General features: G+C 39.5%; 2 protein-coding genes across 2 annotated transcripts; both read right to left on the bottom strand.

Moving 5' to 3' along the window:
* Positions 1-3,072: 3,072 nt before the first annotated feature.
* On the bottom strand, positions 3,073-3,918 carry K441DRAFT_115727 (uncharacterized protein). Its single transcript, XM_067639986.1, has one exon. The coding sequence runs from the start codon at positions 3,769-3,771 to the stop codon at positions 3,238-3,240; it is 534 nt and encodes a 177-aa protein (XP_067503761.1). The 5' UTR covers positions 3,772-3,918; the 3' UTR covers positions 3,073-3,237.
* A 148-nt stretch (positions 3,919-4,066) lies between these two features.
* Positions 4,067-6,257, bottom strand: K441DRAFT_687204 (uncharacterized protein; the record flags this gene model as incomplete). The annotated part of the gene is made up of 3 exons (XM_067652071.1): positions 4,067-5,677; positions 5,736-5,857; positions 5,918-6,257. 3 exons carry the CDS (start codon positions 6,255-6,257, stop codon positions 4,067-4,069), a joined length of 2,073 nt encoding a protein of 690 aa, XP_067503762.1.
* Between the last annotated feature and the right edge of the window lie 13,295 nt (positions 6,258-19,552).

Below are 19,552 nucleotides of genomic sequence, written 5' to 3' on the forward strand. Positions count from 1 at the left end.
TTCGCCCGTCTTTGTTATAGAGGGCCGTTATTAGGCGTGGATCTGGCGGTTGCGCGCGAGTACAAGCCACCGTCGGTTGACGTGTGCCTCCCCTGCGATGCATACATCTCAAAGGGATTCTCTAGGTGTTTTTTAGGGTTCGTTTTAGTTGGTTTTAGTCTTTTTAGGCCGGGTATAGTAAGAGCTCCTTTTTCTAGGGCTTAATAATTAATATAAAACCTTAAGCCTCCTTTAGGTTTCTTAATAAATAGTATCTTTAAGCTTTATTTATAGTTTTAGTATATAAATTAATATAAAATTAAATATATATATAATATATAATGTTTAATATATAAAATATATATATAAAATATAAGTATATAATAAAGCTATTAATAATATTATTAATAAATATAGTATATAATAAAATATTACTTTTTTAGTCTTAATTTTAATATAAATATGGCTTTATATTTTATAATTTTATATTATAAAAATATAGTCTTAATACTTAATAAGCTATATTTAAATTTTTATAAAATTTTATTATAAGGTTATTAAGTAATAGGTAGTATAAAAAGGTCAATTTTAGTCTTTTTTAGAGAGGAAAAGCTGTGCGCGAAGTGGTACCGTGCGTAAGGTGGCATAGACTCCTATTGTTAACGTAACCCCCTACCGTTAGTTAGTAAGTTGAAGCCGACGTCACCCCGCTATTTGCCCTATTTTAACGCGTTTCCTAGTGCCCGCGAAAAAGGCCGTAAAGTAGGCCTTAAAGTCAACGCCAGCAACAGCTCCTCTAGCTAGCAGTACTCGCTCTATTAGCAATAGTTAGGTGCCGCTAACAGCTTCATTAGTAATATAGCTAGCTAGCTCTATAAGTTTAAAATATACTATAAGCAGTAAAAGGCTACTATAGTAGCGAACGCCCTAATAGACCTAGTAAGAGGCTTTATACGTATATATAGGATTATAAACTAGGTAAAAGGGTATGTTTTCTATAGTAATTTAATATTAGACGATTTCCTAGTAAATGCCTATAGCAATATTAAAGGCCGCAGTTAACTCCCCTAGCCCTTAACCTTAATGCTACGCTTAAATTACTCTAATTAACGCCGAAAACGCTCTAGATTAGCCTATTTTTTATATATTCCCCCTATAGTATATTAAAATTACTACTAGTAAAGGAATTGCACCTACTTTCGTAGATAGCTTGCTTAAGAAACTTACTATAATTATAGTAGAATTCTTAAGTAAATAGATGCTAGTAATGGATCTACGTCTTTAAAATGGCCTATATAAGCTTAATTAGATTAAAGCCTAGTAAGTATAATAGTAGATAGTAAAGGATATAGCCCTCCTCTTTAATAGCAGCTAGAACCCCCGCGTTAATATAAACCTTAAGGTTATCTATTACGATTACTATAATCTAATTTAGATATTATTTATAAAGCGTAGGAAATAGGTAGCTGTGTAGCTACCTAATAAAGTCGTTAATATTAAAATAGCCTTTATAGGCTTAGTGGCAAACCTAGCTATTGATTGTTATAGCTGCGTAAATACTCTAAGTATTGCCCCTTTAAGAATCGCCTTAATAGTACGCTTCTTTACTAACTAGAGCTCGCCCTCTTATCTACTAGCTAGTCTTTTTATTAAAATAGCCTTATAAAGGAATACTATAATATCTACTAGAAACCGCCTTACATTATTATAATAGAGCTCCCTTAGCTATAAGTTATAACCCTACGCTATATACCTAATTACCTTTCTTACCTACCCTTTTTTTTTAAAAAAAAAATACAGTAAATTATAGAATAAATAACATTAAGATCGCGTTCGTAATAGAGCCAGTACTAAATTTTATCTAAATATTTCTAGCTGCCGTAGAGTTTAAGAAGGGCTTCTTTATTAGCTCTTATTAACGCCACTAGGCATTCTTCTATATAAGGCCTAATAGGCTAGCCATATTATATAAGGTCATGCTATATAAGGCCTAATAGGCTAGCCATATTATATAAGGTCATGTTTAGTATTATATATAGTAGTTTAATAAATATATAGCTCTTCTATAATAGCATCTAGTCGCTAGCCCAATTTAAGTAAGCGGACTATATCCGCGCGACAAGCAGGGTTAGTATAAGGGACTATAACACCAAATGCGTCAAAACGGGGCAAATAGCGGGGCGGCGTCGGCTTTAACTTACTAACTAATAGCAGGGAGTTGACAGTAAGGCGCGTTTAACGTGGAAAATATACTACTATCTCACGGTTTTATACGTAAGGTTGGGTGCAAAAATTAGGGACCTACATACCAAGGATTCCAGTTCGTTTTGCAAACGACTAATCTTCTACAAATTCGATTAATAAGAGCCGCACACATTAAAATATCTCCATTAAGCCGAGGGTCTGTCGTTTTGCAACTTGTCAATACTTTCCCTACACTATTCGTGAGCAAGAATCATCATGGACCAGATAAACAATAGGCCTACCGAATGCATATCAACGAGGTAGTGTCGACCTGGCCCTGAAATTTTTCAAGTTTTGTTTCCAACTTGCCAATCCCTTCTTTCCCCTCTACGGTAGGCGCGCGAGACGATGCAGCGATTTCGCTTCTCCCTAGTATATGCGACTAGAGAATATCAAGCTTAAATCCTTACTGAAAACTTAAAAATTGACAACTTTGCCTTTCTCGTATATTGGGCCATGCACTTGTTAGCAAAATTGCTGCGTCATTGTGCGCACGCAGACATCCAGGCTGTACTTCAGCAAGTTGCGTACTTTGTGGATATCTACTACAGCACAGTACGAAATGTTTATGACAAGGTGTTGCTCTCCACGGACAATCTCACACAAAAAACTAGCACTGGCATGTCTTCCTCAATCAATCTTTCACCATACCTCAATCTCACAAGCTACCATTCTCTATCCTAGCTCTCTTATGCATATATCACATATCCCAAGCCTCCCACCGCCCCAGCCACAAACAAAAAAATCTTTATAAACAATCATCGCGTAGCCTTGTTGCCTTCCAGCCAGCAGTTCCCTCACCAAAAAGAGAAGAGCAGAGAAAAGAGAGAGAAATATACCCAATCCCTCACGACTCCCGAAAACGCCCACGCCATAGCCAAGAAAAACCCCGTTGAAATGCCTACATCTCACAAGTGCCAGTTTAGTTGTAGAAGAACCTGGAACGGTTTAGATAAAAGAGAGAGAGAGAGGCAGGGAAGGAAAATTAAGTGTTGGACACATGTTGAGAAATTTCTACAGTTGCATCGGAGAGCGTGGCAGATCGACCGAGCATGACATATCGGGCAGATAGTGCGACGAGCAGAAGCAGGCAAGCCGGCAGAGTCGAACCAGTTGCAGCGGAGAAGCCGGCCGGGATCCCCTCGGCAGATCGAACACAGAATCGAGAACCACAAACCAGAAGTGAGAGGAAAGAAAGGGAGGAGTACAATAGCAGCATACGCCCCCGGCTCGCCCACCTGTCCGCTCGCCAGAAATGTAAGCAGGCCAGAAGTGTAGAAAAGAAGTAAATGCACAGTCGCCAGATGGAAACAAGTAGCAACAGTATGTGGTGCAATGTAGTATGCGCTGTTGGTTAGCACTGACCATGGATAAGAAGAAAGAGGAAAGAAAGAAAAAACTCCAGAAACACCAGGCTGGATGAATTTGGAGTAGTGGAAAGTAGTAGATGTAGCAAGGGAAAGGATGTAGTCTGTGAAAATGGTGTGAAGGGGATCGGTTTCCTCGTTGCTCGCTCGCTGTATGCCATTCGTATCTCTCGTCGCTCATCGTTCATAGCCCATCGTCGTCATCGTCATCCACATGGAAAGATGGGCAGGAGAACCGAGTTGAATCGGACCGAAGAGAGGGAAATTTTTCGTCGTTCCAAATAAACGCCCGTATTTAATTTATTTGTGGAAGAGAGAGTTTTTTGCCGTTTGGTTTTTTTGAGCCTTGCTCCGATAAATGCCTTTTTTGCCGATCGATTCCGCAGAATTTTTGCATTTTGCTCGTTTGAACTCCTCCCACGGAAAATTTACATCCCTTCAGTATCAATCCCAACATGGCGTGTCAGATCCTCTCCTCACATTCCATTTCCCCAGACTCCGCCCTCTTTTCCCAAACTGCCCACGTTCCCACTACTAGCCCGCTGCCCCCCGATCGGCCCTAAACTCGGACTTGACTTCCCGAATCCCAGCCCCCAGGGACCCGAATACCGCTTTCCAGCTGCACCACCAGGTGTAGAGCCACCAGCAGACCCATCCTTCCGCCTCTCTTTCTCCTTCTCCATTTCCTCTTCTTCTTCCATGCTAAACAGGCCCTGCTCCTCTTCAATCCGCTCACGACCCACGCTAGAACTGCTGACAGCGCGGTCGACACTAAGACGCCCACCTCCTGAGCTGCCGACGCTCGAGCTGGATGTCACGCGGCCCATGCCTAGTCCCGGATGCAGCGAGCCTGCTGCGCCAAACCCAGACCCTTCCGAGCCTTCGGATGCACGTGAGGAAAGCCGCGTGCGCTGCAGCTGTTGGCTGATCATGCTCATAGTGGCCTGGCGTGGCGGTGACGAGACGAAGGGACTCACGTCACCCGATGTGGGTTTGGATATCGCACGCATTGATGGGCTGGCACCGGGATGTAAGCTCGAGTTTCGAAGTGGCGAGCCGACATGGCCGAAGGCCGAAACGCCGGGTAAGGAGCCAGACTCTAGTCCACCTTCGTTCTGACGAGCACGCGTCCATAGCGCACCGAAGCGGGACGGAGAGGAAGTTGCTGCGGATGGCGAGCCGACCTTTGAGTTAGAATCCGCAGGCGAGGCACCGAGGCCAGAGAGTGAGTGTCGGTGTGATAGCGTATTGCCTTCATCTTCAATACGGTCACGTGAGAAGCGGCGCATCTTCTCTTGTGGAGTCAGGAGGTCGTGCAATGCTGTCGGAACAAGGTCCTCCTCGAATGTGAAGTTCTCCTCATCCCAGTCATCCGTGGTGGTGAGAGGAGGCCGCGCGCCTAAGCTTGCTGACATCATATTCTTAGACTTGGAAAATCGCTCGGAATGCATAATACGGCGTCCAAAAGGCTGCTCATTCGTGTCCGGAGGTGACGACGCAAGAAGGCCGTTCTTTCCATTTCGAGAGTCGTCACCAAATGCAGAGTTGTGAAGATTACGCAGCGCTGGAGAGTCACCGATGGCCTTGTGCTGGAAGGAGGATGGAGGAGACGATTCGAGGCCAAATCTTGACGGAACGGATGCAGCTAGTTGCCCGTAGCGGGCAATGTGGGAGATACCTTGACTGTCGAATGATGCAGGGAGAGTAGCGTCTAGAACACTGAGGCCTTTCTGGACGGGAGATATTGGCATACGGCCGCCTTCATTTGGAGGAGAGCCATACTGTGAGCCAGGATGAGATGAGAAAGTGGTATCAATGGTAGGGATCATATCGTAGTGAGGCTTAGACTGGGCTCCAAAGTATTCATCCTGCATCGGATATGGATAGTTTGGTTGCTGCAGCGGAGCCATGTGAGCTTGCATTGTAAGCAGTGAGCTGCCTGGAGCGGATTCCGGGTTATGAGGTAGGTTGACACGGCCACCAAGATTCAGATGTCCTCCTCCAGCACCCATATTTGGTCGATTGACGACACGGCCATCTGGGAGGATGTGTAAGAGAGCGCATTTTCCGCCGAATTTGCAATTTCCCTTAGCACACGGTTAGCGGTCATCTCACTCGCAAAAAATTGGGCGAAAGAGGACTTGCCTTGGTGAAGTATTTGCACGGAGCTCTCTCCGCCAGAGGTTCATCGGAATGCAGGAACGGACAAGCTTTGCCAGCTTGGCAAGCTCCTTGTCGGTAGAACTTGCAGGGTACATGTGAGGTGCCTAGGTGAGTTAACAGGGCTGCGTCGTGTCGAATGACGCTCAGAAACCAGGTTCTCTCACTCTTGTTGTTGGGCGGGCTCCTCGGCCCATCGAAGCCCATTCCGCGCATGTTCGCAGGATGCCCGTTGCCCATGCGACTATGTGGGACTGCAGGTACTGGGACAGCACCGTTGCCGTTTGCGCCCGGGACGGTGCCGTTTGAAGATTGTGTGCGAAAGTCTCCGGACTGTCGCTGTGGTATTCTCTGGCCTTGGGTGTCGTTTGCAGGCGGGAAGGTTGGGGTGAAGGTGCTCATGGTATCTGAGATAGCACGGTGTTGCAGATCTGGTGGGGGGAGATCGTGGTGGGGTGTGGAGGAGAGGTCGGAGGGAGGTGGGTTCTGAGGCGGGAAAGCTGTCATAACTCTCGTGAGGCAGCCAGAGGCCCAAGTTGGGTGAGGCTGCAACGAAAGGGTTGGATGTGAGGTTTTGGTGTTGGAGGAGCCTCAAATCAAAGGCAGACAGGGACTCGGAGGTAAAAGGCTCCCACGAAGCCTGTGACCAGCTCGCTTAGCGCCGAATCACACAGGAACCGCAGGGATGCTATCCAGGCCTTTTGGGGGGAGCCCACGAATGCAATAATGCGATAATGCAGTAATGTAGTAACGCAATAACGCAGTAACTTAGAAACGCAGTAACGCAGTGATGAAGCTGCAGGATGGCAGCGAGTTGCAGGGAGGACGGCGAAACAAGTAAGAGCAGCGCCTGTAACAGAAGCAGCAGAGGCCTCTGGTTTGCAATTCCGGCAGCTGTCGTCCCTCGCAAATTGCTGCCAGAAGCACGTCACGCGGTCGCCAAGCACCAGGCCGTTTTGCTCCCAACAGAGTCACGCGTCAAGATGGTGGAGAGTGAGATGATGTCTATGTAGATAAGAAGCTAGAGGCATGTCGCTGTAAATGATGCGCGCACGTGGAGCTAGAAGCAATAGAAGCAATTGCAAGACGCTCGGTGCGCGCAGAAAGCCGTTTTTCGCCTCATCAAGAAATGGAGACAAGGGGTTCTGCGCAACCTCAAACATACTAAATCACCATGATTACATGTCCCCGGGGAATATATCAACAACCTGTAATTTGTGCTTTTATTTGTATTTTTCTTATCATGCCAACAGAACCCATATTCCGAGACCTCAGGACTCACGTAGCAAGCAAGAATGAGTACATGTAGCAACCCCCGCTCGTAACCCGGACACATCCCTTACGCCACCTCATGGAGCCCCCCAGTCTAACACAGTAGAGTTAGCACATCGTCGCCACAGATATCTTTTGCCCCGCACTACTTGCGGTTTCTGATGCGCAGAATGCCTACTGAGCACGTGTTGTTCACCCAACCCATCGCCAGACTGTCCATCATGAAGACCTGTGGACCTGTTTTTACCCCTATTTTTTTTATATCCATTGTACCGCACTACATACAATACTGCGCATACAGCCTCTAGGCTATGGCGCTATAGTTCTATATACATGAATCCTTTCTAGGCAGCTTAGCATGTACTAGTAGCTATGTCCTAGTAATTTATAAACCTCTAAGCTAGGGGTTTACCGCTTCCTAGTAGAATACTAGGTTGCTGACAACTATTAGGTAGTAAGGAAATAATAGGAAAGACTATAAGAAACCCTAACGCCTATCTCTATCCTATTTATAATTCATTTCTGTCCTTTTACTCTCTACTGTCTATCTACTAGAAGCCTAGTGGGAGTTGCCTCCTTCTAGGGATCCCGCTGCTATTAGCCATTTCTAGTAGTTATTCCTGTCTTATCTAGAAATAGAAAAAGCGCCTCTTTCCTTTTTCCGTACAAAATAACTTCTTTAGAGAGAGAGAAGAGCCTAGTTTTCTTTGTATTTCTCTTCTTTCTCCCCAATATAGGCTACAGTTTAGTAGTAGGTGCTTAGGGGTTTGTATAGCACTTGTGGACCTGTTCCGTTGATGAAAGCGTCGAACTGGATGCCCGAGAGATTGCGGGAATGGCCTGAAAACGTGACTGGCGTTAGATGGCAGTTCTTGAATCCATGACAAGTCGGGATCATCGCATTCTCCTGAGCTTCCAGAACTTCCCTGCCCATCGTACTGATAACCAGAGATTTGCATAACGCAATCCGCCGGCCCATCGTCACATCCGAAAAAGGCACTGTACGCATTGAACCAGTATGCGTTGACCGAAGCACAAGGTCCAGCCCCGATTTCTCCAGGGAGCACGTTTCCTGCAAATGGCTCGCTTGAGAGCAATGTTGGGCCTGGGAAGAACATGGCTACGTTTAGTGCCGAAGCTGGAGGGTATGGTTCGAACTCGGGGAGAACGTAACGTATCCATTAGCGAAGAATAGGTGGTGATACGGGTTGAAGATTGGTGGTGCCGCGAAGGTGGTAGTGTTGGTCGGGGCAGAAGTTGGAGTATCATCCCACTATCTCTCATTAGCTTCCCACCGACAAAGATCAAAAAAATGCATACCTAAGGGTGAAGTTGTCGTATTCGCCGCAAAGATTGGAAGATGAAGATGCCGTTGGCCCTGGTATATCACTAGATACAGTTCCGTTACTAGAAAGGTAGCCCGTTGAAGACTGTGTAGACGTGGCGGTAGCGGATATGACGATAGTCGAGAAGCCACTGAACCCTGTAAATGGGAGAGGTATCGATGCCGAGACAGACGCAAGTGAACAGGTCGGCGAAGAGCTAGTTGAAGAGACTCCAGTTTCCAGAAACGTTGATGATCCCGCAGAGAGAGATGATGTAGTTCTAGATGCGAAACCAGTTGAAGTGCTGGATAGAAGGCCTGATTAGATACCAGTAGCAGATTCAGTAGCTTTAGCAACGGTTATTTAGAAGTATTAATTTAAATATAAGCTTAGCTATCTAATAGCTAATACCGCTACTAATAATAACAAGCTCTATAAACACCTTTTATAAAGCCTTATAGTAATAAAAAGGGAACAACTCTAGTATATTGGCTATATTATAAACCTTATTATTAAGGCCTTACTATATAGTAAAGGTATTAGCAAGCTTAAACGCTTGCTAATTAGTGCTAGTAATTAAGCTAAATTTAACCTTATACGGCAGAAAGGTGTTATTAAAAGGTTTATAATAATATTTAATATATTATATAATCTATAGCTTACTACTAGGACTTTACTAAAAATTAATCTAAGGCTTATATAGAGGATGAGCTCTTTAATTAAGCCAAACTTATACTTATTAAGACAGTAGTATTTAGTAAAATTCTACCTACTTTATACTTTAATAGACGCTACTTCTTAAAAAAGGGATTAATAAATATCTGCTAACTTAAAGGAAGCCTATTAATAATAGCTATAACCTTACGCAGAACTTTCTTACTAAAGAAAATTAGGCGGAAGTTAAGCAGCTTATTAAAACCCTAAAGCCTTTTATATTAGCTACTAAACGTATAAAAGGCGATATATTATATTATAATATTTAATTACACTATTACGGCTTCTATTAGGGTCCATATAGTGGGTTTATATAGGTATATATATATATATATAAGAGGGAAACCGTACAGCTAGGGCTGGATAAAACCTCTCCTTCTCTTATTATATGGCCTATATAGCCTTTCTTCTAATTAGTAACTACTAAGCATAAGTAGACGTCTCTTTAAAGCGCTATAGAAAAGCTATCTTAATGCGTACTCCTAGGTTTATCTAGTAGGGTATATAGCTAGGTTCTAGGTTCTATTCCTAGCTGCTTTAGCTATTTAGGTAGGGTATAGGCTAGAGGCCTATAAGGCTAGTAGTAGTATAGAAGGTTCTATTATCTATAACTACGTTAACGTACGCAGCTTTATAACTTGCTAAGTTTTCCCAGATTTTACTAGAATATTAACTTCTGCTAAATTCTACTAGGTTACTAAATTCTGCTAAATTCTATTAGGTTGCTAAAGTTCTGCTAAATTCTATTAGGTTATTAAATTTTACTAAATTCTACTAGGTTACAAAGGGCGGGGCTTACTGTATAATTAGAATCTTGATTTTCTGCCGCATTAGGGGGAGGACCGTGTAGGGCTGATTTAGCTAATAGGAGATAGGCGGTAAGCGATCATGTGACGAACATTAATCTAATTTCTCGTGAGATTTTATAAATAATACTATAAAATGCCACAATACACGCGCGGAGGGCGCCTTAGCGGGTCTAACGACCTTCCAATTTAATTAAAATTAGCTATAATTATGCTTAGGACCTTTACTAATTTAACTTAGGCCTAAATTAAGGCTAAATTAGGGGTTATAGCCAATACTTACAACAAAATCTACCTTAAGGCATGTAATAATGCTAGAAATACCAATTTTAACAACCTTTTAGATACTTTTAGCACTAAATTAAATAGGCTAGGGCGCCCCCTAAGGGTTTAAAATGGCTCTAAAATATTTATAAATATTAGGGCTAATATAATACGCTTTAATATATATAAACTCCAAAATGCTAGATTAGGGGCTGCCGAAGTATATAAAATTCACTATTAAGGAAGGCGCCAATATAAGGAAATAGCCTATAATTACAGAGATTTAGTATATAACTATAAGCTTATAAGAGGAAGGCGTCTAAAGAAGCCCTTTTTAAGGCCTAAGGATAAAAGGAACCGAATTATATACTATATTTAGATTATTTAGCAACTCTAAAAGTAATACCCTATATATTAGGTAATAGTAAATAAAGTAAGTAAGGCCTATAAAGGGGGCTTAGGGGCTATTTAAAAGATTATAAGGCCTATTAAAGTTAATATAAATAAATACTTAATTTAGGACCCCCCTATATAGCTTAAGCTTATACTATACGCTGTTATATCCTTAGATATAAGATATAAGAGGCCTATAGTAATTTAGGTTAAGGAGATAAAAGAGTAGTAAGTAGTTTCTAAATTAGACCTTATAAAGAAGAATAAAAAGGATCTTCTTAAAAAGTAGGGGTAAAGAAAAAAAGCTTTAGAAAAGGGTACCCCTAAGTAAAAGAAACTCTATGCCCTTAATAATAATATAAAGCTATAGAATAAGCGATTTAAATTAGAATATTTAGAATTAAGAAGTAATAAGGGCCTTAAATAGTTGTTTAACCTAAAGCGTTATTAAAAGCATAAACTATTTACTAAGGGGGCTAAAAAGGGTATAGATGCCAACTAGTATACTAACTATATACTTAAGGCATAAATCTACCTATATTATTATATAGTTTATAATACTAACCTATATTCTAAGGTATTCCTTATTAAGGATAACGTACGCCTATACTAGGCAGCTTATACTAAGTTAAAATAGAAGGCAGCTAATTTAAATATTAAATTCGCATCTTATTTGCTATATAGTCTAAATTTATACCTAATTAAGTACTATTTTAGAAGGCTTAAAGGCTTTTTAAATAACTATAAGGTTATAGGGGCTTTTAAAAAGGCTAAGGAAGCTATAGAAAAGTATATAAAGTAGGTATAGTAGGAGGATATTAAAATAAATGCCTATATTATAAAGAAATCGTTAACTATAATATTTATACTAAAGGCCCTTACCTATATTGCGTATGGAGGAAATAATAACTAAATAAAATAATTATAAACTTTATTTAGACGGAATTAATATATTTTTAGTATTATTATAGCTTTTTAAATATTTACGGAGGCATTTAATTTTATAACCCCTATTAGCGCCAATTCTAATTATAATATAAGCCTCGCCCTTTATACCAAATTCTGCTAAATTCTATTAGGTTGCCAAAATTCTACTAAATTTTACTAGGTTGCTAAATTCTGTTAGATTCTATTAGGTTGCTAAAACTCTATTAAACTCTATTAAGTTGCTAAAATCTACTAAAATCTACTAAATTTTACTAAGTTGCTAATATTCTACTAGTTCTGCTAAATTCTGCTAGGTTGCCCCCTATAAAGTTCTATTATATTCTACTATCCCTATAGTATTTATCCTTTACCTCTTATAGCACTTCCTAGCCTCTTCCCTTTGCCCCTACTAGCTCTCTAGCAAATAAAAGGTATAGTAAGAGGTTTATCTATATAAACTAGTCCGTAACTACCTTAGCAGCCTTTAACTTAGTTAAAAGCTCTTTATATAAGGATATTTTAGTATAGTAATATATTTCCGCCTAGCTAGTAGCGTGTCTAGGGTAGAACACTATTATATATATTATTAATTGTTAGCCGTAGCCGTATAGGTAGGCTAGAGTTAGGTACCCTAGTACTTTTTAGTAGTAGAGGTATCTATTAAGCCCTATATACTTAGTTCTAAGCAGTGTATTAATTATACTCTTTACCTTTATAAGCTTTATATAGCGTTTAAAAACTTCCTTATTCTATAGCTTAGCCTAGGCCGTTATATAGTAGGTAAGTATGCTCTAGTACTTTTCCTATTCTCTTTTCTACCGCTCCTTAAATACCTCTTATACTCTAGCCCTTCTACTTCTCTTATACTGCACTTTAGATAAGTCTATTAGTTATATATCTATTCCTATAATAGCGGCCACTATCTTCTTAAGCTTATCCCGTCTAGTGGGCCGTATTAGTAGCTTTATTTTAGGCCGGAGTTAGTAGGCTATTATAGCCCGTATAGTATTACACTCCCTCTTAATATGCTCTTTTACTAGTTCTTCCTATGTCCTCTTTATATAGGCTATAATTAGCTTTTTAAGGTATATCTAAAGCGGCGGAAACCCCGTCTTATTATGAGGTAATAAGCTCCGCACTACTTAGCTACAGCACAAACCCCAAAAGGTAAGCGAGTGACTGGCTTAATGCTAGGTACGCTGTGCGGAACAATATATATAGGCGAGGTAACGAATTACCTGACACTTATACTCTAGTACTACTATTAGCGTTAATTTATACGCCCCTATAATGGTACAGAGGCATAGGTTCTATACTATACCTAGCTAGTATAGCTTAGTTTTACTTATCTCCTTAGGCTTTATTTACTCTGGTAGTAAGTACTAGGTACTATATTTATATAAGATTACTAGCCAGACTACGGCGGAGTATACTATCCGCGCCTTTTAGAAGGAGGCTCCCTATATAGAGGCTGTAAGCTAGATTAGTACGGCTATTTAGGTAATTGCCTTCGTCTTAATAATATTAACGTATAAAGGGTAAGGCTTATATTATAATTAGAATTGGCGCTAATAGGGGTTATAAAATTTAATGCCTCCGTAAATATTTAAAAAGCTATAATAATACTAAAAATATATTAATTCCGTCTAAATAAAGTATATAATTATTCTGTCTAGTTATTATTTCCTCTATACATAATATAGGTAAGGGCCTTTAGTATAAATGTTATAGTTAACGATTTCTTTATAATATAGGCATTTATTTTAATATCCTCCTACTATACCTACTTTATATACTTTTCTATAGCTTCCTTAGCCTTTTTAGAAGCCCCTATAACCTTATAGTTATTTAGAAAGCCTTTAAGCCTTCTAAAATAGTACTTAATTAGGTATAAATTTGGACTATATAGCGAATAAGGTATAAATTTAATATTTAAATTAGCTGCCTTCTATTCTAACTTAGTATAAGCTGCCTAGTATAGGCATACGTTATTCTTAATAAGGAATACCTTAGAATATAGGTTAGTATCGCGAACTATATAATAATATAGGTAGATTTATACCTTAAGTATATAGTTAGTATACTAGTTGGCATCTATGCCCTTTTTAGCCCCCTTAGTAAATAGTTTATACTTCTAATAACGCTTTAGGTTAAATAACCGTTTAAGGCCCTTATTACCTCTTAATTTTAAGTATTTTAATTTTAATTACTTATTCTATAACTTTATATTATTGTTAAGGGTATAAAGCTCCTTTTACTTAGGGGTACCCTCTTCTAAAGCTTTCTTCCTTTACCCCTACTTCTTAAGAAGATCCTTTTTATTCTTCTTTATAAGGTCTAATTTAGAAGCTACTTATTACTCTTTTATTTCCTTAACCTAAATTACTATAGGCCTCTTATATCTTATATCTAAGGATATAATAGCGTATAGTATAAGCTTAAACTATATAGGGGGGTCCTAAATTAAGTATTTATTTATATTAACTCTAATAGGCCTTATAATCTTTTAAATAGCCCCTAAGCCCCCTCTATAGGCCTTACTTACTTTATTTACTATTACCTAATATAATAATAATTCATTGCTTAATGTCCAATTCGGATCCCTATTAGGCCCACGCGGACTACTCCTTATTTATATATAGGGAGAAAACTTAACTTAAGAAAGACTTAACTTAAGAAAACCCCGTAATCTATCTCCCTGCCTTTTGGGACTCGCCTATAAGGCGCCTGCGAGGCGCCTACAAGTCACCTATAGTGCTCTTACTACCTTACTTTTTAACCTCCTTAGAAACCACTACTGCCGTAATAAGCCTATAGACGCGCTAGTATTGTATACTTTACTCTACTACTATAGAGTTATTAGGGGGCGCCCGTTGCTTACCCCCCCGCCCTCTATTATTATTTCCTTTATAACCTAGAACTAGTTTAGTATATTTTAGCTAATAAGCCACTAGGTAACCGCCTTAAGGCCTTTTTATATTAAGAGTAGTGTCTTATAGTTCTCTGTGCTAGCTACTAAAAGTATTACTTCTTAGTTAGTGCGTAAGGGGCATAACAGTATTATATATTTTAGTGTTTGTCTTAGCTAGCCATATTTATATCTTAGGCTACCTACTAGGATACCTACCTAGTAGAGCTAGTCTTTTAGTCCTATTATTCCTATTCTTAAGAGTNTTGCTATTATATTTTNTNCCTTCGTTAGGCCTTCTTAGAGCCCTAGGGTGTTTACCCCCTATAGCGTTAACTATGCTACGGCCTAGGTTCCTCTTACCTTAGTTAGCCTCTGTACCTTTAACTCCCATACGCCCCTTCAGCGCTGGTTTAGCCAGTATTATATTATGGTAGATAGTTTCCCGGCGTTCTTTTATGCTCTACTTTAGCTCCTTTCTCTCTCTTACTGTTATCCTTACTAGCCTCTTATACGTCTCCCTTTCTCCTCTATATAGGCCTAGGCCCTAAAGCAGCACTATTCTTCTTCTGCTTTCTTTACCTGTTTCTCTAATATATCTTCCCTACTTTGGGGTTGTTGGTTTGTTCTCCTATAAGGCGCCCTAGGGTCCCTTTATAGTTTATTTAGGCGTATTTTAATATACTTTGTGATATTAGAGTTGCGTTCCTTTTACGCCCTTTATATTGCAGCGGCTTTAATATATAGTTATAGGGGGGGAATATTAGCTTCCTTCTTAAGTAGTACTGTGGCCGTTTGCTTATATCCACCTATTATACTTTAAAGGCAGGCTATTTAGACCTTTTAGAGTGGTTTAAGGAGCGATTTAGGGGGGCCTTTTTTAGATTCTCTAATGGCCTAAATACTGGACCTATACGTTATAGTTGGCCGGACAACTGCTGTGTATAGTAGGCGTGACCTCTAGAAGCATGGACCCTATATAGAGTTAACGATCCTAGATAATGTGATGTATTATACTTAGCCCTTATAGGCCGCTTATACCGCATATGCGCTCCACCAGAGCTTACTATCTACCTATACTCCTAATACTCTTAGGCCCTAAACTAGTTAACCCCTAAAGCCTTAGATGCGAATTATATGCTAAAGATCTGTAGATTAGTTGCGTTTTCTTATAAAATAGATTAGCTGGTATTTCTCTGGTAAGAATTAGACTCTATATTATCTTGCCTATTCTATATAGGTATTATAAGCTTTCTATAGTGTTCTATAATTCTCTACGGCTGTTAGCCCGTATATAATTAGGTTTGTGTTATTAATAAAGCCTATTCCCTAGGTCGCCCCTTCCTTAAAGGAGTTAAGTAGGTTGCTTATAAAGAAAAGGAAGAGTATAAGCGAGAGGGGTAATCCTTGTGGTATTCCTGTTACAACTATAATAGGGGGGCTTTAGTATCCGCTAAAGATTAATAATGTTTCTTTTTAACCTATAAACCCTTAAACAAATTATATAATCCATTTTAGGAAGCCTTTTACCCTAAGGATATATAGGAGACGCTCGTAGGGTATGTTATTATAGGCGCCACTAATATCTAGGCTAAGCATTGATACTATAAAGTCCTTTCGCATCGCCCATGCAGGTTTAATAGTGGCAGTGAGTAGCGTAAGTGCTAATAGTGTTAAGCGGTTCTTTCTTACCCCTATTTAGCTTTGTGGTAGTAGGGCGTGTTCCTTAGCTATATCTACTATATAATCCGCTATTACCCTTTCTAAGATCTTGCTAAGGGTATTCTCTAAGGTAGTAGGGCGGTAGCTTTCTGGAAGTAAGTAGTTTGCTTTACCTTCTTTATATAGGATAAACGTTATTATAGCTCTTTTAAGTTTTAGGTAGTAGCCTATTATAAAGCATACTCTAGCTATATCCGCAAGCTAAGGTGCTATTAGTGGTCCGTAGGTCTTTAGGGCTTTATTTAGGATCCCATCTGGTCCTAGTACTATATTATTTAAAAGGCAGCTAATGGTTCTGGCCATTTCTTTAGTTGTTATATCGCTATTAACCCTTAGGCGAGTTACTAGTACTTTGCCTGTAATATCGCTAAGGTCTACTAAAGCTAGTTAAGGGAAAAATCTTTCTGTAAGGATTTTTGCCTTTTTATTATTATTGCTTATAGCTAGTAATTTACCTAGTCTTTATAGGGGCGGAAGGTATAGGTCTTCTACTAGGTATCCCGCCTTTTTTTTTACCTATTTCGCTATTCTCTAGAGACCTTTATTGTGGGGGAGGCTTAGGTTAGTAGTATGCTTATTTATAAACCGTCTCCAGCTATTTCTTACTTCTTTTTTTAGGGTATTCTTTAGCTGGTTTCTTATGTCTTTATATTATCTCTTATCTTTAGGATTATAGCTGCTTGTATATTTTCTTCTTGCTTGTTATTAGCTAGTAATAAGAACTGCGTATTATGCAGACCATACGTGTTATATATAGGGGCCCGGTTTTAAGACCGGGCAGTGCTCTTCTAGCCTATTTTTAATTGCTGCCTAAATCCTTTCTAGTCTTCGGTCAATTTCCTTAGGGGTAGCCAATAAGCCTCGCTTGTTTGGTATTAGGTAGATTTCTTCTAGGTCTTAAAGTTGTTGTTTAACTATATTAAGGAAGCTGTTTATCTTAAGCTTTCTTATTATATATCTTTTGCTATTAGGTTACGCCTTAATATTTAGATCTAGCTGTATTTAGATAGGGATATAGTCTAAAGCGAGTACCTATTCTTCTTTAGGGTTGCACCTTTCAAGTCTCTAGTATAGGCCTTTATCTATAAATGTAAGGTTAATTATACTTCTAGCGGTGCCTCGTTGCCATGTAATTACTTCTAGGGGGGTGGCTAGCTTAAGGCCCTAGGTGTCTATGGCTCTTAATAGGTACTCTGCCTATTATTTAGCAGTAATATAGATACCCCCCTACTGCGGGTGGTAGAGGTTTATATCTCCTAATAGAATAAACTCTATGCCTTTGGTTTCTAGTAAGCTTATTACTAATATAATATTCTCTGTTTATAGGACCCCTTTAACCCTAGGGTTATACACATTAATAATCTATACTGGTCCCCTATATGTCTAGATTGTTATAACTATAATATCTAGGTTAACTGCCTACTATAATTATAAGAATAGGCTGATAGCCTTACTAATTATAAAGTACACGCGTATAGCTGCTTTTAGTTCGTATAGGAGCTAGAATCCTTAGGGGCAGTATATTAATTATATATAGGCATTATAATACAGCTCTTGTATAGTAAGGATATAGTGTTTCTCTGGGTCTAGGCTGTCTAGTAAGGGCCTTACAAGATAGTGGTTTGTATTACCGCAGTTGTACTATATAATGGATAGGTGGCGGACCCCTGGCGAGGGTCCTTCGCCTCTCCTTTATTCCTCGCTTCTTCTATTTCTACTTTCTCTAGGATATTTAGAACTTCTGTCTTTTATATCTACACCCTAGTTACTACTTATTTTATATAGAGCTTTTTATTCCCGTGTCTTGTGTTTCTACTAGCGCTTCTATATCTAAATCTATTATTATCTCTAGTTCTTCCCCTATTCTTACTAGTTAGCTATATACCCTTTAAGAGTCGGCTGCGAATGTTATATTTGCTGCGTTAAGTTTAATTCTTAATTGTCCTGGTCTTAAGCTTACTATAGCTGTCTATAAGGGTCTTCCTATAGGGCGTCCTCTCCCTTATGTCCCCTATAACCCTTATATCCCTATATGGTCTAGTAATATCGCGCGGTGTTACTTCTAGCCCGCTAAGGCTTAGGATGGCTGGCCTAGCCCCCTAGTGTTAAAGGTAGGAAACGCTAGAAAGGCACCCGTGCCCCCCTAGCTTATCGCCTATTATTTCCATTTATATAATCTAGCGTGCAGTTGTTCCCGTAGCTGTTAAGCCCTTACCTTTCATCTCCTGTATTTAATACAGTTTACTCTCTCCTACGCCTTATATGTGCTTCGGTGGCAGTTTACGCATTTTATTTAGTCTTAATTTAAGCAGTGTCTTATATTATAGGGGCCTGTATAGTGGCTATAGCATACCTATACTGCGTATATGGATTAGGTGTATCCCTATTATACACAGCAATAGTATTATTTTAGGCGGAGTCTGTAGTTATAGAGCCTTGCGTTATATATAAGGCCATTTATAATAATACCTTTTTAAATAAGGAGTTTTTACATTCCTAGTATATGTGTGCTAATAATAAGGGAGCTATATGTTCGACCGGCGTTTCCCTAGCGAGTCTTTGGCGACCCTTATGTTCTTTTATTATTCTTATTATATGCTTAGTTTACATTTTCCTATTAAAGCCATTAGATTTAGGTAATCTTAAGTCCTAGTATAAGGCGTTCCGTTTATTTTACTATCTTATATATAGTTGCTATATTATCCGCCTAGCGTCCCTTTTCTACCCTAAGGCTTAGGGGAACNNCTAGNACTTTAACTNGGTAATCTTNNNAAAGCACTTTTATNCNAATACGTTCTCCTAGCCTATCCCCTGCCCTAATAGCTTATTCCTTTACCTATTAGTCCCTTAGAGTAACTCTAATATCTCCGCTCCTAAGGTGTTAAACTATAATAGTATTATAGACCTCTTTGCAAATCTCCGTAAGGACTTCTATTTCTAATTATCTCCTAAGCTCCTCTGCTTTTTCTGTATTTGGTTATATTATAATTATATACCCGGATGTTATCTTTAGAGGGGTAGGTTCCCTATACTATAAATACATAGCTATGGCGGCCCAGGTGCGGTTCGCCGGTAAGGAGGGTTTTTATTTATTTTTAATTTTGCTTAGCCGTTAGAGGATTTAATTAAGGGTTTACTAAAGGGGCGCCTAGGGTTCGCTAGACTAGCGGAGCTATTCTACTAGCTGTATTAGTTTGTTATAGCTAACGGTTACTCCCCTATAACTATAGATACTAGACGCGTCCAATAGGCTTTATATTTTGTTAGATGCTTTCTTAATAGAGGTCTTTCCGCTTTATAGTGTGGTATTCACCCGTTCTTATTATAGAGGGCTATTGCTAGACGTGGTTCTAGTGGACACGCGCGAGTGCGAACCACCGTCGTTTAACGTGTGCCTCCCCTGCGATGCATATATCTTAGGGGGGTTCTCTAGGTGTTTTTTAGGGTTCTTTTGGTTAGTTTTAGTCTTTT

This window comes from Cenococcum geophilum (assembly GCF_001692895.1).
Source record: "Cenococcum geophilum 1.58 unplaced genomic scaffold K441scaffold_22, whole genome shotgun sequence".
NCBI lineage: Eukaryota > Fungi > Ascomycota > Dothideomycetes > Gloniales > Gloniaceae > Cenococcum > Cenococcum geophilum.